The 26,944-nt window shown below is 41.2% G+C and overlaps 1 protein-coding gene across 9 annotated transcripts in view; it reads left to right on the top strand.

Annotated features, from left to right (window-relative positions):
• The window catches only part of Cacna1e (calcium voltage-gated channel subunit alpha1 E), a 314,229-nt gene that overhangs the window by 85,447 nt on the left and 201,838 nt on the right, over positions 1 to 26,944 (top strand). For all 9 annotated transcript variants that reach the window (XR_007212661.1, XM_048358274.1, XM_048358273.1 and 6 more), the window contains exons 4-6: positions 9,849 to 9,952; positions 12,397 to 12,549; positions 13,887 to 14,068. Coding sequence is in view for 8 of the 9 variants with exons in the window: in XM_048358274.1 (XP_048214231.1) it covers positions 9,849 to 9,952; positions 12,397 to 12,549; positions 13,887 to 14,068 (439 nt within the window). In the remaining variant the exon portion in view is untranslated. The remainder of the gene's footprint in view (positions 1 to 9,848; positions 9,953 to 12,396; positions 12,550 to 13,886; positions 14,069 to 26,944) is intronic.

Genomic DNA, 26,944 nt, shown 5'->3' with positions numbered 1-26,944 from the left:
ATTTATAAAATGGTTCTACTTGTTGTCCTTCAAGTGGTGGCAGTTTGATGGGTAGAACAGGCTATTTTGTTTTAAACAGAAATTTCTTTTTATTTTTTTCATTTCTTTATTGTCAAAGCGAGGGACTAGAGGGGGTTACAGTTCCATACAGAAGCAGTGCACACATTTGTTTTATCCAACTTGTTACCTCCTCCCTCATTTTTCCCCTGCCATCCCCCTCCCCACTTTAAACAGAAATTTCTTAGTTTACGATGCTAAAGATCCTTTTAATATCATTATACAATCGATGTTACTTCTTATTGTCTACACCTTCGCTTTTTGTTAACAGAAAAAAATCATCTTTATTGATGTTAATGTTTTTATGTGCAAGGAGACTCCTTAGAAAGGAAATAAAAACCCACAGAAGCAATTAGGCCCAGAGCTTTCTTAAATTTTTTTTAAAAAATTTCTTTAAATAGTTGTACAAAGGAGTTACCATTTAGTAAAGCAGTTTATGAATAGAATACCCCCATTTATCACAGAAGTTTCTCATGGCTGTGACTAAACAGGACTAGTTACAGAGCCCAGGAAGCTTAGTGTCATGGTTGGCCATTTACAGCATTTTCATTTTTTCATAAAATATTAACTGGATCCCAGCCTGGTTTCTTTCATGCTCAGAGGCCAGGAGGTAATTTGCATAGCTGGCAAGGTAAAAATAACTTCAGAGCTGAAGAGAAAGATCATTGCCATTAGGTTAAACTTGGACACTGGGTGCCAGCATTTCAGTGAGGGGGCAGTAATCTCTTTGCCTAGACTCCATGATTAATAAATGCACTGAATTGTTTCATATTAATAGAAAGAGATATTCTTTAAAAGTCTTCTCTGGAAAATGATCATACCACTTAATTTCTTTGTTGTGAGTGTAACCTCTACATCTGTTTAAGAAACTGGCATTTTATTTATTCAAACTCAAGAGACTATTTGAACCATTTTTTCTGTGCTTCCATATCACTATCAAATGCATTTGAGTACCAACCAGTCCCTGTGTATGATTACCACTTGCTTTAATTATTAAAATTGCTTATATTTTTATTATATTCTAAATAGGTAGTATGGGTAGTGATATGACTCAGAAGCAATGGAATGAATTTTGGTTTAATGACTCTATGAAGTAACAAGCAATTTGTTTCCTCTGAAAAATGGCTTTGGTTCATCTGGGGCTGTCTACAGTTGATATTTTTTAACAGCTCTAGGATGCCTCTTCATCAAGCCTGTAATTATAGGTTTGTCTTCTTTGCAAGTATGGAAAAGCATCTAGGTATTTTTTTCAATACTTGTCATGCTAGAAGAAAGATAGCACCTGCCTGTCACACAAATCAATCTTTTAGGCATTGTAGGCATAACATGGAAAGTAGAACAATAGACAAATATATTTTTCCTAAAATTTACGAAGGTGCTTTTATGCTGTCATTGATTTTAGAAGGTTTTACAATAGCTATGTGCATATAATAATATAAAATGATGCTTATCAAAATGAATGGAAGTAAAAGGTTTTTTATTGTATTGCTTGCAGCTCCTTTTTTTCTTTCCTTTTTTTCTATGGTTTATTCTCTTCTGTCATTGTTTTTGATTTTCTGTACCCTTTGTCTTGTATATAAGCTTTTCTGATTTGGGGAAGGGAATGGGAAGCACAGAAATGGTGGAGCAAAGGGTAAACCAATTCAGCAGTGAAACCTAATAGACACTGTTGAAAATGAACTATACAACTTGGAAGGGAGAGGAGAGGGAAGTTGGAGGGGAAAAACTAGGAGAGAAATGAGGGAGAGGGTGACACTGTTCAAAAGGAAATGTACTCATTACTTCACTTATGTGACTGTAACCCCTCTGTACATAACTTTTACAATAATTTTTTTAAAGTTTTAAAAACTCAAGTAGATTCTTCAAGCTAGATATTTCCCAGATAGCCCCCAAATAGTAGCCATCCTACAACACTGTGAAGGTAGAATTTTGTTACTTAGGTGTTTTTTTCCCTTTTCTATTTTAAAGGATTCCTTTGGGCAGCTTTCTGTCAACTTAATCCACACTCATGGGTGTCTGGTGCTTTGGCAAGAGAACTCTGGCTCACTCATGAATCATGAATGAACACAATTTTTCAGTGTCTTGAACATGAAAAAGAAAACATTATTTCAAGTATCTTTGGAAATAATTCACTTCTTAGGGTAACAATAAAAAAGAATGCTTGTATATTCTCTGATGTATTGACTCTCTACCAGGGGCGTAGTTCTGAGCTTTTTCTTCTTTACCTTATATGCCTCTTATAGTTCTGACTGAACTAGTCATACTAAATTTCACTTTGGCTTCATTTCCAGTTGGTATTACCTGGGTAAAATAATAGGTAGTTGTTGGACTAATGTGAGCAAGATGAAGCTTTTCAGAAAAGAGGCATCTCTTAGACCCACCATGTTGCAGGAAGAGCAAGAAATAGGCCTGGGAATTTGCAGGCTCTATCTCTAGGTCCTGTGGAAATTTCTTCCTGCTTTCATTCCTTCTTGCCTCTGCTCATTTCTTTGTGCCTCTCTTGCTCCAAGCAACCCTCTCCTGTGAGCGAGAGAGAACATGGCTGACAGTAACTCCCGAGTCTTTCCTTTTATGGCTCCAGCTGTTTCAGAACAGCTCAATCAAACCTGATGGCCCTAAGTCCAAACACACCAGGGAAGGGGATTCGTGTTCCTGAACCTACTATACTCAGCAAGGCCACACAGGAACACTGCAGTTGGGAGGAAGCTATGTAGAGAGATGGAGGGTGGATGGAAGAGGAGTAATGCTGGAGATAAGTAGTCATACTGGAAGGTGTAGTGGAGCTATATAACCCATCTCTGGAGTGTGACACTGGAGTTCATTAGTGTGTCCTATCAAGGCCAGCGCTGAGGTCTTGACCCTACTTGGATTATTAGCTAGATTCTCTCCCTCAGCTCGGCTCTGCCATGTGCCTGGCTAGTTCTATCACAGTGGCAAGTGTGTGGGTGGATGCTCAACTGAAGTCCCTCACCACTACTAGAAAAACAACTCAAAGAACATGTATTTATGCTAGAGAGCCCTTATAATGTGGGATTTCCCTCAGCAGCAATTTGCCTTCTTTGCCAACTCTCTGTAGCACAGTTCTGGTTCCAGTCACAAGATGCTGTAATCATAGGGCACCATGAGGCTCGGTAGAGAGGCGGCTCTGTGGTTGTCCCAGAGAGAACAAAGTCAAATATATGTGTCTTTGGGATGTATTTGTAGCTATTAACCAATATCTTTTGTAACTACCCAAAGTACTCCAAATTTGGAATCTAAAATTTTGAGTCTGTGTCTCAGTTTGACTCTGTTTATGATCTCAGTGATCCTATGCTTGTCACTTTCCCATTCTGAGCCATAATCATTATCATTTCCTTTTTCTTCTCCTCCCCTTCCTTCTCCTCTTCATTCTACTCCTTTGTTGTACTGAGGATTAACCCAGAGCCTCATACTGGCAAGGCAAGAGCTCTACCACTTGAACTGTGCCATGCCCCTAGTTCTTTTGCTTTTAATTTATTGTTCAGGTAGGGTCTCACACTTTTGTTGAGGCTGGCCCCAGAGTGATCCATGGTTACCACTCGAGTAGCTGGGATTACAGAAGTATGCCATGGTGCCCAGCACATTATTTTTCAAACTTACGAAATGAGGATAGTGGTACTCAGTTGTATCCGGGCTCTGTGAACTCTGAACCGATGAGATTGCTTTCTTTTTGTCTTTTTCATTATCCCTCTGGCATGAATGACATCATAGCATGTCTCCCTATCTCTAAGCATTTCTCTCTGATGGCTCTGAATGAATAATCAGGGACTTTCTCAGAAAACAGAAAAAGAACTCAGAACTATTGGGTGGAGCCTGACACTTCCCACACCCCACCCCCCCCCCCCCCCCCGCCACCTTTTAAAGCATTTCACTGTGCCTTTCTGTGTTTGTTATCTGGCATAATTTGGAGAGATTCCTCTTTGAATTAATGCTCTTTGTGGACATACATTGAGAAACAGCTCATGTCCCCCTGGAAAGTGTTTTTTGTTTTGTTTTAGAAGAAATAGAGGTGTTTCATCAATGCTGATGATCCATCAGAGTTAAAACTTGTGGCTTAGGTCATTCTGGCAATCTCTCATTTTCAACTGAAAGGGGCTCTGTGCATTTTCTCCCTGTATAGGTCTGCCCAGTTGTAAACACATACCATTACCTTTAGTCACCCGTTAAGCATCCTCTCATATGAAGGAAGTCAGATTAGAGTCCCTACATCAATCAGTACTTCTCAATGTCCCCCTATCCCACCAGGGACACTTGAAAATATCTGGAGACATTTTGTCTCAGCTGGTAGAAGTGTTGGTATCTAGTTGTTACAGGCCAGGGATACTGTTAAAATCCATCATGGAAAGGTCAGCCACCCACAGCCAAGAATTATCTGTCCCCAAATGTCAGTACAACCTCTTTTTGTCATATTGTGGTTTAACTGTTGAGCTCTCATTTGATGGAGAAGGAGAGAAAACAGTTTGAAGCCACGATTTTTTCTTGTCATCAAGACATATTTAGGGGCTACCCACTAAGATTCATCTGAAATTAAATGGGAACCCCATTTTAAATCCCAGAAGTAGTTACCTTCCTTTTGTTGAAGACAGAGCCATTTGTTTCCCCCTGCAAATGTCACAGATCTTTCTTACTTGAAAGGACAAGTTGACCCTTCCTGCCTTCCCATCTTCCCACGAATATTAGGACTCCATCTCTGTTATTTATTTTTGTCAGTGGAACAGTTAAATAAATAAAAGAAAGAAGAAAAATCTGTGTCCCAATTTCAGACCCATAAATGTTGAGTAATGCATACAACTAAGCAAAAACAAAAACAAAACAACAAAAACCAAATCAGAAACCTATAATTACCTACAGTAGTTTTGCATGGTGTGTGAAATGCAAAGGGGACTGTCCAGTCTTCTTTAGATACCAGAAGAGATAACAAGTTTTTTTTCATAGAATGCTATGTCCTAAGTTCTTGGGAAAGTGCAGTAAAGCCTCATATTTATTTTTTCTCTAGCTTGTCTCTTTTTGAACATTCAATACATGAGGACCTTTGAAAATGAAATGGAATGAAATAAAGTCTTAGAAATTGATTCCCAAATCAAATCACACTTTCAGTAGTTTATTTAAGAGAAATAGTCAACAAAATATTCAGTGTAATTCAGTAGGTTTCTAATACATTGTAATAATTTACATGTATGGTTAAAGTGCTCTCCATTTGGATCTCTGATTATATGGTGCCATGGACTCAGTGCAGGTTCATTGATGTATGGTCCATGAATGAGTCTGATCAATCTGCACCCATGGGAGAGCATTTGCTATCCTTGAGTGAGGGTCTTTCTTGGGTACCATTGCTGTGCTTACTGCTAGGGAAATGGTCATAGTAGCTCCTGTCACCCAGGAGTTTGCTTAGAAGTAAGTGAGGTGGATTCATGCTAAGTATTAGATTTCCATTCTACAGTCTAAGAACCTTATGTGGCCAGTGTTAAGTGTTGAGCAGCTCTCTGGATTCTGGATGTTGCCAGGAAGGGGAGACAAGCTGGTGGATAGAGATGAGGTTTTGCTGCACTTTTCAAAGAACTTTGGATATAGCATTTTAATGTTCCCATGGGGCTGGGAATGTGGCTTAGCGGTAGAGTGCTTGCCTTGCATGCATGAAGCACTGGGTTTGATTCCTCAGCATCACATAAACAGAAAAAGCCAGAAGTGGAACTGTGGCTCAAGAGGTAGAGTGTTAGCCTTGAGCAAGAAGAAGCCAGGGACAGTGCTCAGGCGGTGAGTCCCAGCCCCAGGACTGGCAAAATAAAAGAAAGGAAAAGAAACCTGTTCCTTCTTCTGGTACTGGAAGGAGAATGGACAGATGGACAGACTTGAGAGACTTTCTCTGTCTCTCTCTCTCTCCCCACAATTGTAGCTCAGAGTGATAATTATATAATTCTGATAGCCTGGATTGGTGATAGAGGTTAGATATGCACCTCACCAGTATGACTGGAGATCATACATTTTACCCCCTTCCCTTTTTTCAGAATCCTAATTTGACTACCTTTGGGTTGTAGATCTTTTCCTCGGAGAAGGCCATTGGGCTCTTAAGTCTGAATCATTTTGTTGAGCCAGGGAGAGAAGGCAAAGGAGAGATGGTCCTGGCAGGTGGTAGGCTGGGAAGCAAGAGGTGAATTAGGAGATACTTTGGAGGAAGGATAGGACAGATGTTGGTACCTTCTTGGAGGGAACAGAAAGGAAGGAAGCAATAATGGTAGCATGTTTTTGAATGGACATAGCCACTTAACATGTGGACTGCCAATGAAAATGACATCCTCACTCAGCAATCCTGGGAATCTGACTTGACTTAGACTCCTTCCTTCCTGCTACCTTCTCCTAATCCCCCTCCTAATGTAGGTTGATTAAACACTTAACACCCTCTGCTAGTGTTAATCAGCCTTTTTCTCACAGATGGTAATGAACAGCTTCCTTTTCAAAAGATAATACAGTTTTCCCTTGGTATTTATATGAACAGAGGCAGACGGGTGATTTCTGGAGCTGAGGAGGCAATGATCCTGGGTTTAGTGCTAAAAGACCTTTGATTTGTTTCTCTTTTCCTAAGAGAACTAGCAAATTTGTTTAGGGTCAGGGTATCTAAGAGGAGAGCTGATTTCCTGGTCATTTGTGAGCACTTAAATTAGCTTTCTATGTAATCACAAAATATCAACTTTAAGGTTTAAGTAAAAGGATATATACTATAGTACTCTTTATGGGACTAGAAGAGTACTTCAAAACTGGAGATAACATATTTTATTATATTGTTTCTTGTGTGTGTATGTGTGGAGGAGCTGCAGGCCAGGTTCTGGGTGTGGTTTAGTTGGCTTTGGGGACCTGGGGTTCAGCCATGGTCTGCAGTTGGTGGTAGGAACATGGAAGTATCTTATGGCTGCTAAGTAAGACCCATGCCTTGCATATCATGTTTATGATTCTCTCCTTTAAGTTATAATTACTTTTGTTCCCTTTCCCTTTGTGTAAGCTTTCCTGTTTCTCTGACATTTGCTCCTCCACCAGCATTTATTTCATATTTTCTTTCTTGCCATGTCTTCATGATTTTGATGCTCCCCTAGCATCGAATTCTCCTTTGCAATTACCATGTTTTCCTTTAAATGCAGGAGACATCTTTGCCTTTGAACTTTTGCCTGTTTCTCTTAAGCCTTCATATTCTGAGAACATACTTGGCTAAACTCAGGATCAAGGAGGAAATGTTCCTTTCCATGGATCTTTGTTAATACAGAAGAGCATCTCATGAGCATCTGGTATCCTAGGAAACAGACAGAGTGGTAGTTTCTGAGCATAGCCTGACTTTGCACACTGTGTTTGTGAGACACCAAGAAAGGAGAATCTCACACCTGTGCTCGGTGCTGCATACGTTGCCTTTGTCAGAAGTCAAACAAGGACCCCATTTTCCTACCTTTCTCTACCACTCCACCAATCATTAAAACTGCTTCATCTCTCTCCTCTCCTCTTTACAAAAAATTGTGTTCCCCCCTTTCAGTTCTATTTCCATGTTTCTCCTTGTTTCATTTTTCTCTTTAATTTTCCCTTACTTATTAGAAATTATACTGCCCTCTTCCTGACATCTTCATTGGCACTGGAAGATACAGTTGAAAACCATGTCCGAAATTCTCTCCATATGTCCTTACTTTTCAGATGATGGTGTAGGAATTTGAGTGAGATATGAAGGAGAAGACTTACAAAACTTGTATGCTTCCTGAAGTTCTTCATGGGCAATAAGATTTCTTTCTGTTTCTTATTTGGAAGTAATATGAACACAGAATTGTAGACCATTAAGGCTGAAAGAAATCTCCATGGCTCATTTAAATAAGCTAACAGCCAGATAGATACCCTCTGCTTCCTTACCATTGTGCTGTAGCCTGTCTCTGAATCTTGCTAGTGTTGAGCGAGTGTACTACCATGTAGCCTGCTGAGTTCCTGGCTAGCACTGCTCCTACACACTCATTTCCATGATTATTTTGTCCTAAATCTGCATTATTGGTACCTATCAATTGGTATCTGCTTTCTAGAGCTATATAGTCCAAAGTTTTTGGACAGTTCTCTATTGAGGATTAAAGATATATCAAATGTTGAAGGTACTTCAAATATCTTCTTTTATTCTTGAAAAATTTCAGAGGTTCCACCAAAAATAATTAAATGAAATAAATCATTCTTGCTACTCTTTGACTATAATAGAAAGCTCAATTTTCTGATGACTCATTTCCCAGTGCTGGATAGCTCATAGTCCTAGAGAAGTTATGAAGGATTAAAAGTGTCATCTCACAGGGCTGGAGGTGTTGTACATGGGGTACAACACTTGCCAGACACAAAGCTATGAGTTCAAATTCCAGTATCACTAAAAAAGTATTATGTCACAGAACAAAGATTAAAACCAGCAAATTTAGAATTAATAGTAAATGGATGCTATTAGTCTTTGTTCCAGAAATAATGCCAGTTGTACTTATCATTTCTAGAATACTCTGTTTGGGGCAGTCTTACTCTGTAGCCTAGTCAGGCTTAGAACTCCTGATCTTCCTTCTGACTCTGAGTATTAGGATGTATAATCATGCAACTCTATGCCTATCTCAGTGTGTTCCTTTTTTTTTTTTTTTTTTTTTTTTTTTTTGCCAGTCCTGGGGCTTGTACTCGGGGCCTGAGCACTGTCCTTGGCTTGTTTTTGCTCAAGGCTAGCACTCTACCCCTTGAGCCACAGTTCCACTTCTGGCTTTTTCTATCTATGTGATGCTGAGGAATTGAACCCAGGGCTTCACGTATACGAGGCAAGCACTCTACTACTAGGCCGTATTCCCAGCCCCTCTCAGTTACATTCTTAATACTCAATACCATGTTGTTTTATTTCTACATCTAGCCATGGCACATCTTATTTTATAGATGATAAAAGTGAAGTCCTCACATGTCAAATAACCCAGTTCTCAAGAGAATGAGTCATGACCTTACCTTGCTTCTTCTGACTCTTAGTGCTGCACTAATATATGTGTCCTTGTCTTCCCAAAGTATGGTCATTGTCATGAATTTACATGCAATAAATTATTTCATTTGTGCATACAATTTAATAGGAGTCTTAGGAAGTTGTGTGTGTTGTAAATGTGTATATATGTGTGTCTTTCTGGATATGAGCTGTGGAAGACAGAGAAATGATAGTGAATAAATCCAGTCTAGGTCAAAGTATAGTTTGAGGCAATTATAAAAATGCTACTAATATATGATGACCACTGAAGTTATCTTCCAGTTTTGGTCATCAGTGCGATCAACTTGCTAACAATTCCAGATGTCAAGGTGGAGAGAAGTGAGTCATTCCTTCAGAGCTAATCTAGAGGAATTACCTGAAAAGAAATGAAATATAGGAGGAATTAAAAAAAACATTGACATAAAAAATATGAGGGTCTGCTAGGTTGGAAAGAGGAGAAAGACTTTGGCAAGAGGAGAACAGGAGGACAGATCAGAAAGAAGGACAGTTATGGGATGTAGGCTGGGGACCTTGTGTTGTCCTTTTCATTATTTGAGCCTGAGTTCTGGTATGGTGATAACTTTTCTTTCTTTGCAAAGTAAAACCCAGATGGCTAAATTTAATTCTATTCGACACCACTGGTGATTCACCCAGGCTCAGGTGCGCCCACATACAGCTGGCACCAGCTCTGTGTGCTTTCCAGGCTAAGTCTGCAGCAGCCCAGCCTCCCTGTGGAGAAGGAGGGGCAGGCGGGCTGTAGTAACCTTGATTTTTCTGTGTCTCCAATCTGCAGCATCCTGGCCACTGCAGGAACGCACTTCAACACGCATGTGGACCTGAGGACCCTCCGGGCTGTGCGTGTCCTGAGGCCCTTGAAGCTTGTGTCAGGAATACCTAGTGAGCACCCGTTTGTTTTTCTTTCTACTCTGCTTGTATCTTTGTTGATATATTTCTCAACTGGATCCAGAGTCTAAAAAAAAATCAGTATAAAGTGGAAACAAATCCTCCTTGGGAGGAAGCCCCAGTGTTAATATAGAGTGGAGATGTAGCAATTGGGCACAACATCCAACATTTAGATTTAACTTTTTCCCCTAGACTTAGATGATAATAAGAGTTTCACTGAAAATTAAGGAGAGTAAAGAGAAGTGAAAAAAGAAAAATAATAGCACTTTTAATCCTACTGCTCAGAGATAACTTGTTGACAGGGTCCATGATCAAAGGAACGAGACTGACTCAATGAGAAAGTATAACAAAGTTTATTTCACGTTAAGCATTGAGACCACGAGCTGACCAGCCAGGGCTGCCCCGTTGGAGAGCGACAGCTTCCCTGATCTCACAGGCAACTTTTAAAGCAAAGTAACTGCAAACTGCACTGCCAACAGCTGCCCTTTAACACCATTGGCTCACACTAGGGAAATTCCAGCATGGGTTTTCCAGATTGGATATCTACCTTTTCAGTTACCTATTTTGGCTTTGATATCAGGAACTGGCCTTGGTATCAGGAACTGACAGCAGGTGGTCACGTAGCACTGATGCAGGAGTTTAATGCAAGGGGTAGAGCAAGTCACAAATGGGTTAAGCAAGCTGTTTACAGAAGCAGAATTTTGTGGTCAGGCTGACCTAGTACCAACTTTGTTTTAACAATTGCCACCATGTTTCCCATTACCACTAAGCAAGCATGAGTGGGCTAGAACAATCCAGTACTCAATCATAAGTAAACCAACCAACAGTTACCATGGCATTTCTACTACTGTTATGGTTATTTCTATAGTCTATGACTATGATCATTTTTTACTGTCTGTTACCATGGTTGCTACCTAGGTACAGAGGGGAACAAGGGCTCCCTATATTTTAAATGTCAAACTACAAGAAACTAGTCTCATGGGTGGGTGTGCAGCCCTCTAGCATGGAGTCATCACAAAGGTTTAGAAACTGTTATAATTTTAACACTAAAACTTACTATATTTAGTCCCTCAGGTTCTCAGGTTAGCCCTTACATTGTTAATGCTATGGTATGTATTTTTTTCCATTCAGTTTTCCTGAATATCCTACATGTACGTAGTTTTGTGTGCTGAAAGAAGCATTATATTTTCCTGAATTTAAAAAATCTTTCGGGGGCTGGGGATATAGCCTAGTGGCAAGAGTGCCTGCCTCGGATACACGAGGCCCTAGGTTCGATTCCCCAGCACCACATATACAGAAAACGGCCAGAAGCGGCGCTGTGGCTCAAGTGGCAGAGTGCTAGCCTTGAGCGGGAAGAAGCCAGGGACAGTGCTCAGGCCCTGAGTCCAAGGCCCAGGACTGGCCAAAAAAAAAAAAAAAAATCTTTCGGGGCTGGGGATATAGCCTAGTGGCAAGAGTGCCTGCCTCGGATACACGAGGCCCTAGGTTCGATTCCCCAGCACCACATATACAGAAAACGGCCAGAAGTCCAAGGCCCAGGACTGGCAAAAAAAAAAAAAAATCTTTCATGTTTCATGCTGTACTTAGACATTTTTATGTGACTGAACAACATAAAAAATTAAGTAAGCTTTGGGCCCCAATGGCTGTCTTCCTAGTTATTGAGAAGGCTGAGATCTGAGGATTAAGGTTCAAAGTCAGTTCAGGAAGATTATTAACTCTAATTAAAACATGAAATGGATCTGTGGCTCAAGTGGTAGAGCACACATAGCCTTAAGCAAAAAAGCTATGTGAAAGCATAAGGATTTGAGTTCAAAACCCAGTACTGGCACAAACTAATAAAATTAAACACATAAAATAAAATAAATAAAACTCACCTTCAGTTTTGACGTGCTCTTCCAGTACTATGCAGAATACTGAAATGGATACCCTTTTATTTACATCTTGACCCAAATCACTGATCATTTTCTTAGGGCAGCATCCTGGAAGAACAAGTTCTGGGTCAAAGGCTTTGGCATTTTCTCAGTAGTGTTGTTCCAACTGTGTTTCTCCCACAATGAATGGGAATGGCTCTGAGACACAGTGACAGTGAAGAGTAGCTTTGTCCCTGCTCTTGTAGAATTTGTAGCTTAGCAGGGAGAAGCTTCATTTCCTTTAGGAAAGGACCACATTTGAATACATTTTTTTCTACAAGAGGAATCCAGAAGACCACATGGATGGATCAGGACAAAGGGTAATAAACTACCATGTAACTGAACAAGAAAGGGTAAAGAGAAAGAAGGGAGCAAAGAGGAAGTCATGATGGCCATCAGCTTGAATTGTTCTGTCTATTTCTGTGAATGGCAGTGTCATCTCAGGAGTGATGGTTCTTTCTCCCCACCCCCACCCCAAGATTTTTCCCTCTGCCTAGGGCTTCATGACCTTTCCTCTCATCCCTCTAGGCCTGCAGATTGTGCTCAAGTCCATCATGAAGGCCATGGTGCCTCTCCTACAGATTGGCCTTCTGCTCTTCTTTGCCATCCTGATGTTTGCCATCATTGGCTTGGAATTCTACAGTGGGAAGTTACACCGAGCATGCTTCATGAACAATTCAGGTATTTTCTATCGCCTTATTCCCTTTTCTCTCCCTTCTGGTCATGTGGGCTGGAAATTTCAGGACATTTGGAGGCCTGAAAATATGTCCTGTTCCCAACCCTAGAATTAGAATGAGAAGCATCTGATGTCAGTAGCCTTTTGAGGCACAAGAAGTGTAAAAACCTCCATGTGAACCAGGTGCTGGTGGTTCATTTCTATTATCTTAGCCATCCAGATGGCTGAGAGCTGAGAATCACAGTTCAAAGCCAGCCCAGGCATTAAAGTTTGTGAGACTCTTACATCCAATTAACCACCAAGAAAAACCCCCCAAAAACTGAAAGCAGAACTGTTGCTCAATTGATAGAACTGTAGCATTGAGTAAAGAAGTTAAGGGACAGTGTTCAGGCCCAGAGTAAAAACATGTGCACATGCACACACATACACACACACACACACACACACACTCACACACACACATACCTACTTGAAAATGATACTCAAAAAGGTATAGCACTTTAGGCCATAGCTAGAGACCTAGGAGACTAGAGTTAGACTAGAAACTGCTGAGCAGTTTCTTTCCATGTTCTGGTTTGACTTAGATCGTGTGTGGAATAGCTGAGGGAGCTCTGAGCTTGGCATGCAGTTATGCTTTGGGGAGTTTGTGGGATGTACAAACTCTAGATTCTCATCTCTATATCTTATTTTTTCAAGTTGAATAGAGTGCCCTAGGGTAGTAGGGGATAGGTTGAAGCATCTCAAAAGTAGGTTCTATGTTTTTTATGAAAAGACTTCAAAGAATTCTCATTTTTTTTTCAAAACTAGAAGTCAATGCCAGAAAAACAAGGAGTTAAGCCCCCCAAAAAGGCTGTACTTTAGGGTGACATCAATCAGGATGCATTGTACTCATAAACTAATTTCTTGAATTGGTAACTCTTTTGTACAACTACTTAAAGATAGTTTTAAAAAACCTGCAATGTACAACTTTCCCCATGAAACCCAGGCAAAAACTCAGAGTTTAGCCTGGTATCTTAAGTTGGAAAATGAGTAGAATCTGCCTTTATCTCAGAGACTTTATAGGACTATGTGGTCCAGTCCTGCAAATCCATGCCATAGTGCAGGGTAGGGTAGAGGCTGGAGCCCGTGCAAGTGGAGGAAAGGCACTATTCTCAGGGGTCACTGAGAAACCTGAGTTGCATACATCATGCATAAACTGGGAGATCAGTGAGGCCAGGGAATAGAGGCAAGAAGGAAAAGTCTCTGTGTCAATAGAATTGCTTGTTTGTGGATTTTTGGGGTCATATCCAACTCATGCTAAGTGTCATGTCATTTATCTTCCACCTTCTAAATATGTCCACAGGTATTCTAGAAGGATTTGACCCCCCACATCCATGTGGTGTGCAGGGCTGCCCAGCTGGTTATGAATGCAAGGACTGGATCGGCCCCAATGATGGAATCACCCAGTTTGATAACATCCTTTTTGCTGTGCTGACTGTTTTCCAGTGCATCACCATGGAAGGGTGGACCACCGTGCTGTACAATGTGAGTGGAGCTAGTGGGATTGAGGAGAAGGAGGGCAGGAGCCTAGAGGAGGCTTCTGGTGTTGTTTGGGCTGCTTCATCTGGGGACAGGAAAGGCTGGTGATATGTTAGGGGCATGCATACTCAACTGTGGAAGTACATAGACTTTAAATATGGTTAGGAGATTGCATTCTGTATTGGATGGATGAGTAAACTAGTTTAATCAGATTATTTTAAGGTATAGAGTGTATTGGCTTAACATGATGGTGGGTACAGTGAGGTGTGTTAATAGGTATAGGAATCGTGGTTACTGTACTCAGAGAACTTACCATTAACTTTGGAAGCTTTTACAGTGTTTGTCAACCCCAGTTGTCCATTAGAGTCAGTCAGCTTCAAACTGCAGAAATTTATATCCCCTGGACTCTACTCCAGGTCAATTAAGTAGGAATATCTTGAGGTAAAGGCCGGTTGTTGACATTTTTTTCAAAAGCTTCTGTGCTGATTTTAGTATGCAGTCACTGTCAAGAATGACTGCATTATATGTACAGTGGGAGAAAGCATGGTTAATTCTAAAAGTCATCAGGAGTGCTTGGTGGAAATTCAGACTCCCAAGCCCCTTCTGTGGAGATTCTTATTTGGGGTGGCTCTATATAGTTTGTGCAATATGCTTCTTACAGATCTGCTGGTGATTGGCATGACAGGACATGTTTGGAAGGTTCTGAGTTGGTGTAAGAGATAAAGCTGTCTGGCCCTCTGTCAGGGAGGTTGGAGAAATCTGCAGTGAGGCAGAAATTAGACAAGGTGACCATGAAGTCTCCTCTGCCTTCTAGAGTCTGATTTTGCTAAACCATCCCAAATCATGGTTCAGAGTCCAGGTTCCAAAAATGAGTGATGGAAAGGTGATGGGTTTAATGCACATGAGGCCAAGGTGGGCCACCACATTTGGGGAAGTAATGATGAAGGATTCTCACACTTCTGTGCCAGGGCAGGGCAATATGGATGCTGTCTGTGCATATTTGTGCGCCCTTCCATAGCCTTCCTTTACCCTCACAGGCCCTCTTCTTCTCCTGAGCTTTTAAGTCTGTGTAGAACTCACTGGGTGAGACATAATGTGGAGAAAGGAAATGCTAAGCTTAGGAGAGTCTTAGCTAGATATTAAGGATTGTTTTCTGTGCATGAGGCCTGTGCATGTAGGTACTTAATAGAGGCCCAGTACAGTTAACTTTCCTTATCCACAGGTTCAACCAACAAAGGATGGAAAATATTCAAGAAAAAGGTTAGATGGTTGCTGACATATGCCGTGTTGTTTGGCCTATGACTGATGTGTTTGTACTTATCATGTATAGATTTTTTATACATAGTAATAAAAAGATGAGCTAAAGGATATAGGAAGGTATTTATGGCTATATGCACATAATATGCCATTTTACATATGGAGCATGAGCAACCTCAGATTTTAGTATCAACTGAATCTGTCCTGAATCAATTTTCTGCAGACACCTTACAAACATGGATCCATTTGTGTCCATTCTAAGTAGCCTGCAAAAGAACTGAGAAGCCTAGATGAAAAGATGCACTGTTAGGCTGAATTTCCAAAGGACAGCTTAGCAGTCGTAAGGACCAGCTACTGTTCTGTAAACCCAGAAAGCTCATCTGTGATCCAGAAACCCCTGGAGAACACTGGGAGTCTCATCAGCTGTGGGAGGTAGCAGGAAGCAGAGTAGGGAGGCAAGTTTGAGGAGCACAGTCACTCTTCATTTGAGATAAAATGATTGTCTTGAGGCCATGTCACTCAGATGAGCCAGGCACATCAAGAAGTTACAGCACTGGCCCTGCAGTGGCTGGTGTCATGTCTTAGGGTTTGAGGAGTGATGTACTTCAATTATATGTGTAGACTCACCTAAGTGATGTGATAAATGCATTGAAAGCATAAAAGGAGAAGTGTTGCATTTGAGGATATAGGTGTGATCTGTTGGTCCTCTGTAGCCAAGGCTTGCAAGGTACCAAGACATGTGGGAGAAAGCTGAAAAACAACTTGCCTTTCTTCTTGCCTGCTTTTCCTTTCTCCTTTCCTTCCTTCCTATAGCCATTACATGTCAAGTGACTGTGCTAAGCACCAAGGTGAGAAAAAAGTGCCATGAACCCTGTTCTTATGGTGCTCTCTTCCAATTCCCATCCCTCTAGATACCTGTCTGGTATGAATGAGAGAGGAGATTGGGGATGAACAGTGAAACTTCAGATCCTTTGAAACTCTTCATTGGATCAGCTCCTGGGGCCACAGTCTCACACCCTCTCTGACGCCCTGCCTGTTAGTCATTGAGCTTCAATTTACTGAAGGCCTCCTAGTAGACTCAGATGGCTATATCAAATTGTAGGTTTGGTTTCCTAAAAGAAACTGGTTACTCCTGGGCAGAGTGAACTCATGTCTGAAATACATCACTTTCCAAAGCACTGGAGCTAGGGGCAGAGCTTGGAGCTAAGAACCCTTGGCAGAGGGGATAGTCACAGTTAGGTAGATAGCTATACTGTGATTAAGGAGAAATTGAATAGAAGAAAGAAAGTTTTCAGGAAGCAAAACAAAGACAAATCTGATTCTCATAAGGCAGAGAGATAGCAAAAACTGGTCCTCAGGTATCAATTCTGATCCAGTCACGGTTCTGTTGTAGAACCTATACATAACTTGCAGACTTAGGGTCTTCTGCATCTGGAGGGGCAGGCTCAAGGAGGCAGATTCCTCCAATGGCTGGGCAGAGAGCTCACTTTTTATGTGGATTTATATCCTACAAGCTTCTTATTTCCCCATATTCAGCCATTCATCTTGGAGAGAAAAGGATGAAGAAGGAAGAAAGTAATAGTTTAAATGATGTAATCAGTAGTTTAAATTATGTAATTTAGTATGCTATGCTCATTGAAAGTTGGAAACAGTGTATAGATTTTGGTATAAAATCTTCAAATCTTGGTAGTATGTAAAAAATGTTTTTTCCGTTTAATTTTAACTTACACCTTGTAATGATAATATTTATATGTGTATATATACATATACACATATATATACATGTATATTCATACACAAATATATACCCATACATGCTTGACACCACAGAATTAAGTACTAGTCAACTTAGCATTCTAAATTCTGGTATCCATATGTTTGTGTTTCTGTATATACCAAAACCCCATCTCTGAGCTATTATTACCCAAGTACGTCTGTAATTATATCATTTTCCCCTTTATATCATTCCTCACTTTGTGAATAACTAGTTCACTCAGCTGTATTTCCTCCTGTGGCATACTAAGGGAACAGAGCCCCTGGTCCCTGGTCCATTGTCCCTTCTATTCATTGGTGGCAACAAATATGCAGGCTTTATTGGTGCATGGTTGTACCCAAGCCAGGAAGAGTTCATAGGAAAACCTTCAGATTTAAAGACTACAGTGAAGTTCTCTGAAGCCTATGGGCTCAGTTTAACCATTTTATGGATGACATAAGTGCTTTCTTCAGTTTGCATATGTCTCCTGCTGTACATACTCATCCCTTTGACTTGTTTTGCATTGCTGCTGGTTACTATTAGCTTTATTTGTATATGACTTTTCTCATAATGCCTTATTGTAAGAAGAGGGAGGTTCCCTTTGTTAGGGCAACTTGGAATTGCTCAGTTTAGTCTCTATCAAACTTTCAACTCTATTTGATCAAACAACACCTGCATTCTTGGCTTTCTTCCATCCATGGTAGAAAAAAATAAAGCTGTCTACAGTGTTGCTGACTGTTTCTACTTCCTTTGACTGACTCTCCCAAGGGTCTGCTGAACTTACATACCCTCCCCTGTACTTACTAATTTAATTGATTTTATTTCTCCTGAACATGGTAGGTGTTCCTTTTCTTGCACAGCACGTTGTCCCTCTGATGCTATTCACTGAGCAGATGCTCCTATGGCTTGGCTATTAGCTTCTAATCCTCTTCACTGGGGCTCAATGTAGCCAAGAGAATTGACTTTCTCCTGATTCCAATCTGAGTATGGTTCCTCCTTGTCACTCAGTTTTATGCTGTCTGCTGACTCGATCAGCTGCTTTATAGCAGGACTTAGGGTACCTATTGTATAAGTTCCCAGTCTCTGTCTTCAGTTAACTGAAATATCTGAGGTTGAACTCTGGTATTATCCATTTGTATATCTCGAATTGGAGCTACTTCCTTTCCCTTTCTGTTGAGACATTCATAGGCTCAGAAATACCCAGAGTTGAACATTCATTCTCCAGCTTTATGGGTGTCCCTGCCTCTCCATTGTGATTGCCTAGGAAACTGGGCCCCATGTGGTAGAAGAGGATTTTAACACTTCATTGACCTTTGGCAGCTTATACTCCAGATGCTTTCTCAGCATCTTCCTTATTCTTCATAGATCATTTGGTCCACACCACGGCTCATGCCATTGTTTTAAGTTGCCTTCTCTCGGTTTTTGTGGGTTTTTTTATTGTTGGTTTTAATCTATTTATTTTTCTGGTTCTGGTAGGAGAGCTTGAGCTCAGAGCTGGATGCCGTCCCTGAGTGAGCTATTTTTCTCAAGCCCAACACTCTACCACTTGCGCCACCTCTCTTTATGGTGGTTAATTGGAAATAAGAGTCTCACAGATTTACCTTCTCAAGCTGGCTTTGAACCATGATACTCAGATCTCAGACTACTGGGTAGTTAGGATGACAAAGGGTGAGCCATATTGAAAGTATATTGAAAGAATGAGACCACATTCCAAGGTCGAAGGGAAATGATGTTGAGGTATCCACAGAGGACACTTTGGATTCAGAGGTCCTTGAGAATAGAGAATGTGACTGCTGATCTTTGTTTCACTCATTCCCCAGCATCTCAACCACATGTGCTGGTTATAGTGGAACCCATGTTAGCTTCACTGGAAAAAAATAAGTGGCAGGAATCACCTTATGGAGCTAGAATGATGAGGTGTCAGGTATATAGGTGGTAAAATGTGTAGACATTTGTATCCAGCATCAGCCATGCTCTAGAATAGTCTGGTTCTCCCCTGCTTCCCACTCCATATCTCCATCTGTCATCTGGAACTTCTCTGTCTCTGTGTCCTTGCTGGAGTCTGGACTCCTGGAAGGTAGATGACACTTGAAATCTGGTACCTGTTACTTGTCTGATCCAAGGATTGGACTCAAGAAATGGGTTCTGGAAGTGATCCTGCCCCTTTTCCAGGAAGACTGGGAGGTAAAGGTGTCTATACCCAATATAGAGCCCTGCAAGCCAAGGGTGCTGGTGTTCCACACCTGTAATCCTAGCTACTCAGGAGGCTGAGGTTTGAGGATTGTGTTTCAAAGTCAGCCTGGGCAAGAAAGTCCATGAAATTCTTATTTCCAATTAACCCACTCAAAATCCAGAAGTGGAGCTGTGGATCAAGTGGTAGAGTATCAGTCTAGAGTACAAAAGCTAAGGGACAGTGCCCAGTGCCTAGAGCCCTGCTAACTTCATGCTAATTTCCTCCTGGATTTGTCATCAGGCTTGTTTGCCAGGGTCTTTAAAAAGGAAAGGGGGTAGATGGGGGGAAATATTATTTCTAGAGCTAACAATATAGGCTTTTCTTTCCTCTATTTGCATTCCTGGTTTGAGATTCATTTATTAACTCACTATTTATTTAGCGAGTATTTATTAAATACCTGTAACATGTCAGGTGCTGTTCTAGATTCTGGGAATGCAACAAAGTAAAATAGACATAGGTTCCTAGCTTTGTGGAGTTTCTAATCTACTGGAAAATACATGCAGAATAAGTACAAAAACATAGTGTGTATGAGATGGTGACACAGGGGCTATGGGAAAAAGTGGGGAAAGAGAGAAGTTAGCTTTACTTTTAAATGAAGCTGTCAGGGAGGACTGCACTGAACAATAATATTTGACAAAAGACTTGGAGTAGATGAAGGAGTGAGCCAAGTACTCACGTGGAGTGAGAGGGTCCCAGATAGAGGGCATAACAGTGTGAAGATTGTGAGATGGGTCATATTGAATGTATTCATAGAACATCAGAGAAGCTGGTGTGTACTGGAATGTAGCAAGTGAGGGGTGAAGATGGGAAAATGAGGTCAGGAGGAGTTGGAGCAGGCAGATAAATTGTGTTGAGCTCCTGACCTCTAAAGACTGGCCTTCACTCAGAATGAGGTGGAAAGCAATTGGAGGGTTTGGAGAAGGGTGCCATGACCTGAGTTATGTTCTACAGAAGATCACTCCAGATGCTTTGCAGAGAGCAGTCTCTACAGGAACAAACAAACAGAAAGCTGAAGACATAGGAGGTTAGTCCAATGATCTACAGCCCCAGATGGTGGCTCCAGCAAGGGAAGCCTAGTGGAGAAGGTGAAAGGTGGAAGGTTCTGGATATGCTGTTAAGGTTGAGCTCCTGCAAGTCTCTGGTGGATTAGCTGTGAGTGAGGAAGAAAGCAATCAAAAGCATGGAGTTGCCTTTCATTTCGGTGGGGGAGATTGTAGGGAAATAGGTTGGGAAAGGATTAAGAATTCATTTTGGATGTGTTAAATTTTCCAGGTAATAAGAGGATGAAGTTAAGTGAGTTCAGGGTAGAAGCCTTGGCAGAACATATAAATGTGAGAGTTTTCAGTGGGTGGATGCTAAAGTCGTGAAACTAGATTAGACCGCCAAGGAAGCCAATATAGATAGAAGAGATTCCAGGGTTGAGCTCTAATGGTATGATGTGGGAGAGGCAAAGAGTTAAAACCAAATCAAAACAAAAAAACCTAGAAGGAGCAGAAGTGAAAGAAAAAGATAAAAAGAGAATCTGGAAGTCTGATGTCTTGGGGCCAATGGAGCAACATGCTTCCAGCAGGAGGATAAAGAGACCAAGTCAGTTCCTTGATAAACTTGTTTTTAATCTTGCACCTGTGTTCAGTTAAGACTAAGTTTGGATTGTAGCATCTTCTTCGTGTCTTAGAAACGTATGCAAGTTACTCTATAGGTTCTATTAAGTTTGCATTTGTATTTACTCTTTGGAAAACTCTTTGCACATTCGGGTCAAATGCTGCCAAAGCTAAAAATGAATACTTCCAGGACTACTATGAGTGCAGTGGCAGAGTTCAAGGGAGGGCAGGAAGCTGTATCTACCTTTGTGCTATCTTTGACAGGAACATGGACAATGGGCAGACAGGCATAATAGACTGTTGAGAGGGATCCACTCAAGATAAAAATCATTGCTGGTGATGGAGAGGGAGAAAAATTGGTGAAGCGATCTCCTTGAGCAGGTGCATGTGGCAAACTGGCTTCTAGATCACATGTAGAGGCTTGGCTTGGCTAGGAGCTCCAGCCATTCATCCATAGTACTAAGAAGGAAGGTAGAACAAATGTCTGCAGAGGCTGGTATGTGGGTAGATGTGGTGTTGGAAGCTTGTACAAATTCCCTTCCAATTGCTTCTATTTTCTCAATGAAATAGGAAGTAAGGTCATCAGCTGAGGGTGGGAGGAAGAGAATGCTGAAAGTTTGAAGAGAAGGTATAAAAAGAGTTTTCTAAGGAGAATGGAGTAGGAAAATGTGTCTGTGGTCCTGCTTGGAGTCAGTGATTTCAAATGAAATCAGTAAGCACGGGGTGATTTCCCTGCTGATCTCATCCATTTAGTCTCTGTTAGGAGTAGATGAAGAGTTGACTTTTTCCCAGAGCTTTTTTGCCAGGTGAGTCCATTAAATGAGAGAGAGTCAAGATTGGGTCTTGTGGCCTGGCAATGGAATTTGCACTAGGGAAGGGGGAGACACTAGGAGAGAGACTTGAACAATGAGTAGAATGAAAATGGGAATTTAAAAATGCGTCTTGAGTCTGCTAGAAAAAATTCAGTCTCTAGAGTAAGTTGAAAGCTCTGGCTCCTTACATAGAAGTAGCAAGTGGGCTTTGGTGGAGTTCAAGTGGAATTTATTTAGTTTGGTTTTCTCTTATTTTGCTTTGAGGCTTAGTTTTCTCTTATTTTGTTTTGAGGCAACGTCTCTTGGCCTTAAACTCAAGATCCTTCTGCCTCCTCCTCTTGAGTGGTGGGATTATAGGTGTGCCTCATGATTCCTGGTGAAAGTGAGTTTGAAAACAAAGGTTCTGATTTTTAATTGGGTGCTCTCTACTCTCTCTTTTTGCCTGTGGAAGGAGTGTGTGTGTGTGTGTGTGTGCATGCACACGTGTGTGTGTGTGTGTGTGTTGGTCTGTTCATGTACTGCTCATGTGCAGACAGTCCTTGCAGCTTTTTTACTCTGTGAAACCTCTTCTGCTCACTCCAAGAATACCTGCTTCTGCGTCCGCTCAATTCAAATGCTGTCTTGAGGATCACTGAGAGACTGGTAGCCCCCCAGGCCCAGCTACCTCCTTCACTAGTACTAGCTTCTCCAATCTTGTTCTCCTTTTCAGAATATTTTAGCTCTTTTGAACACGTCTATACTTGCAGCAGCAGCCTTCTCTCTAGGTTAGTTATTTGTTCTTCCTGGAACCCCTGTCAAGTCTTCCGCTTGCACCCTGCCCAAGCCAGATCAGCAAGGAACCCCTGGCCATAGTGTTTCACTCCCTGGCTCCCACTATGAGAAGAAAGTAGAATTGTATTGCTTTATCACGCTAAATATTTCCACCCAAATCTGTCTGACTTGAAGCTATTCCTGTTCTTTGCATCTCCTTCTTGGTTTCTTAACAATTTGTCAAATCAGAGATGCCATCATGTTTGGGATTTATTCCAAATATGCTGTTTGCCTCTTGATCTGGTGCCTGAATGTCACACCATGTGTCAGGCTGCTCTCCCGGTCTTTTGTCTGTACAGAGCCATTAGGCTGGCTCAGGGTTTCTTTGCTTGCTTTTAGTCCAGTCTAATACACAGTTTAATTTCTAATCTATGACCAAAGACCTCAGGTATCCAATGTGTCATGCAGTTATACGCCATGATCTCTCTGTTCTGAGGCAATGCTAGGACTTAGTTGTTCTGTCTCTAGTCCTAGGAGACAGAAATTAATCGGAGGTGGTGACTGGTGACTCAACAGCACGTTCAGGTCCCTTTCACTGGTTTGCTCTGGGGCTCAAATGCTTAGGGCAATTCAGCCAGGAAGGGATGGCATAGTGCCAGTCTCTAGAACATTAGACAAACCAAAAGGTCTTGGATTTTCTTTAATTGATCATTCTCTGGAAAAAGAATTATGGGATAATGTCTTTTATGGATCCTCTGAGTCTATCTTAGGGTCATCTAGGGCAGTGACTCCAATGGTAGATTCCTGGGCCCTAGCCTGGGTCTAATGCACCAGACCTAGGATGAAGGAATCTATCTTTAACAAGACTCCTAGGATTCCACAGCCACATTGGAATTTGAGAACCACTGTTCCATGTGCCTGTAATTGCTCAGCACAGGGAGGGTGAAATGGCTCACAAAGTGGGAGAGTACTGAAGAAAAAGGCACGCTCTGCCTCCCACCAGTTGGATTTCCATGAGTTCATTCTTTATGTGCTGTTTGTCTCGCATCCAGTGATTGGCACACAGTGGGCTCTCAGGAAGTCATTTATTCACTTCAGTCTTGAATGGGTGACAAGTCACGTGCAGAAGTACACACATATTCTTTTAACCACAGGCAAATGGAAGGCACTGAAGAGCTGGGAGATACATGATTGGATATCACCGGGAGGACTCGGGAAGGGTTGGGGCTGGTTAATGTCAAGTGAGTTTCTGGAGAGCCTGAGTGCACTTGGACTGTTTAAAGTGAGAGTCAGGGAACAAAAGGAGTCAGTAACAGTTAATTGCAGCCTGTGGAACAGACTATTGTACTACGATGTTGGAGATTTTGACAGTTGACTGGGACATCATTTACCTATGGAAACTGAGGTGTTATAGATGTACATTTCTTTGATGATGATGATGATGATGATGTAGTTGTATGCAGAGCTTACAACTCCATAAGTCAAGTTATGAATACAATGCTTCTTGATCATTGTCACCCCTTCCATTGTTCTCCCCCATCTCTCCCTGTCCTATTCCTTAAGTTATGTAGTTTAGTGTAACTTGAAAATGTACATTGAATATAATGACTCTATTTGCTCACCCTTCCTCCCTTTATTCCTATACACCCCTTTTTGCCCTCCCTCCAAAACATTTCTTAAGAGACAAGACTCTGAAACTGTCTTTAAAAGTTCTTAGGTTTGAAGAGAGTTGAGAGCCCTCTCTCTCAACTACCAATCCTGTAGCCCTTCCTCACTTCACATAGATTGGAAGTGATATGCAGAGAACATCCGTCTTTATGGTCTTTACATGAGGTAGGTAGACATCAGTTTTGCCTCAGAGGTTGAAGCTCCATCCAATGTTCCTGTTGTTCTACCCTTTCACTTTCAACCTACACTTAGCCTCTTCTAAAGAGAGAGGAGATTAGATAGGAGCCTCATTTCCAGGGTTTCACTTTGCCTCTGGACAATGTGTGTGTGTGTGTGTGTGTGTGTGTGTGTGTGTGTGTGGGTGTGGGTGTGTGTTGGTCCCAGGGGCTTGAACTCAAGGCCTGGGAATGGGAATGGTTCCTAAGCTTTTTGCTGAAGGCTAGTGTTCTATCACTTGAGCCACAGCTCCACTTTCAGTTTGTTGGGTGGTTAATTGCAGATAAGAGTCTCATGGGCTTTCCTTCCTCAGGCTGGCTTTGAATCAGTATCCTCAGATCTCAGCCTCCTGAGTAGCTAGAATAACAGGAATGAACCACTGGGACTGGCTGTTTCTAGAGAGCATTTAAGGGATGTGTGAGAACTTCCCTTCCTTCTTTGAGTACTCAGAAGAGGAAACAGGTCTCAATGTACTCATGGAGAAACATAAAAGTAGAGTTAATGAAAAGGTAAAGCTTTTTGAAAATGACTTGGCAATCTATCAGAAAGAATGACATTGCCCCATTTGTAAGGACATGAAAGGACTTGGAAAAAATTATACGAAGTGAAGTGAGCCAGACCCAAAGAAACATGGACTCTATGGTTTCCCTCATAGTAAATAATTAGTACATGTTTAGACTAGTCGTAGCAGAAGATCACAATAGCCCAATATCTATGCCCCTGTGAAAACATAATATGATGCTAAGTCAAATGAACTCCATGTTATGGAAACAAGTGTTATATCATTATTGTAATTATTTTCAATATGCCATAAGAAACCCTTTTTTGTTTCTCTTGTACTCCCTTCCTGTGGCTGTACCCCCGCTATCACTGTATCTCATCTGAGTACCCTGAATAATGTATATACATGTATTAGAACTAGAGAAGGGAAAGGTAATATCAAAATCAAGAGACAAAGGATAAAAAGACAAACTATTCCAAAAGCAATACTTATAAAACCATTTGGTGTAAACCAACTGTACAACTCATGGGGGGGAGGGGAGAGGAGGAGGCAGGGGAAAAATGAGGGAGGAGGTAACAAGTTGAACATGAAATGTACTCACTGCCTTACATATGAAACTGTAACCCCTCTGTACTTCACTTTGTCAATAAAGAAAAAAAAATGTGTAAAAAAAAAAGAAAGAAAATGACCTGGCAAGTATAGTTTTGATCATCTGTAAAGGAATATGACATATGCTTTAGAAAGTCACACCACTCTAAAGAAAATAAAGAAACTAAACAGATGAGAGTGGTCCCAGAGACCCCAAGATCCTTTTTAGTTTTTCTCCCCTTTAAGCAAAACCAAGATCCTTTCCTCTTGGGGACAGTCTGAGGTAGGGCCACCACTTCCTCCCACTGGGATGTGATGTAGTTTACTTGACCCCAGGAGCAGACCAGTCTTTATCACCTTCTGATGGTCAGAGAGGACCACAGAGATGCACATCCTCTAGAAACCTGCCTCCCCCTGCCCTCTCCTTTATCTCCCCGTTCACTATCCCTAAGGTACTGACCTAGGCCCTGGACCAGGGACTTACCATCCATGGCTGGTCTTTAGTAACATCTATAAAATTGGTTTCACTTATTGCCTCTGAAAATGGCTCTTGCCTCCCATATTCCTTGAATCCAAGTGCCATTAATTATATAATCTGTCAAAAACGTAGTAGTATTTGGGGAGGGTGTCCATTCTATTCTGTATGTTGTGTCTTCATGTATGCTTTGGTTCTCTAATCTTCAACTGTAGACAAAGATACAATAGAATTGGAGAAACAGAAAATCAGTAAAAAGATAATTGAACAAGCCATCATTACCACCCCATTTTCCCACTTGGAGACTGCCCGTGGTCGGCTGGCTTCATTTGTTTTTTTACAGACTTGGTGTCAAGCTCTACCAGCCCTTTCTGCATGCACTTGAACTTGGTGTGGATGTGCTGCTGATTAGAAAGCTTGCCATTTTGTGTCTATCATTTATTTATTTATTTATTTATTTATTTATTTATTTATTTTTATTTTTATTTTATTTTTTTGGCCAGTCCTGGGCCTTGGACTCAGGGCCTGAGCACTGTCCCTGGCTTCTTTTTGCTCAAGTCTAGCACTCTGCCACTTGAGCCACAGCGCCACTTCTGGCCATTTTGTATATATGTGGTGCTGGGGAATTGAACCCAGGGCCTCATGTATATGAGGCAAGCACACTTGCCACTAGGCCATCTTCCCAGCCCCTGTGTCTATCTTTTAAAAGAAAAATCATGCCTAAGCTTGTTTGCTATATAAAGTGATATAAGTGAATAAATACATGGTTACTTTTTTGTGTGTGTGATTCAAAATTTTCTCAGTGCTGTGAGAGTAAAATCAAATAATCTGGATGCCAAAGCTGATTCAAGACTGCAATAAGTCATCTCTAACCCCTATTTCAAATTTTTATTTCTCAGAAACAATCTTAGTTTTCAGTAAGTGTTCTGTATTACAAATGCACATATAGTAAATGCTTTTTTGGAAGTCTTATGCACTGGTGTTCTGATGATAGTCTTTCTTCAAAACTATGCTTTCTGCTGCTAAA

The sequence above is a fragment of the Perognathus longimembris genome, chromosome 11 (genome assembly GCF_023159225.1).
Source record: "Perognathus longimembris pacificus isolate PPM17 chromosome 11, ASM2315922v1, whole genome shotgun sequence".
Classification (NCBI taxonomy): Eukaryota; Metazoa; Chordata; class Mammalia; order Rodentia; family Heteromyidae; genus Perognathus; species Perognathus longimembris.
The sequence above is the reverse complement of the archived record's forward strand: the minus strand, read 5'-3'. Positions and strand labels throughout refer to the sequence as shown.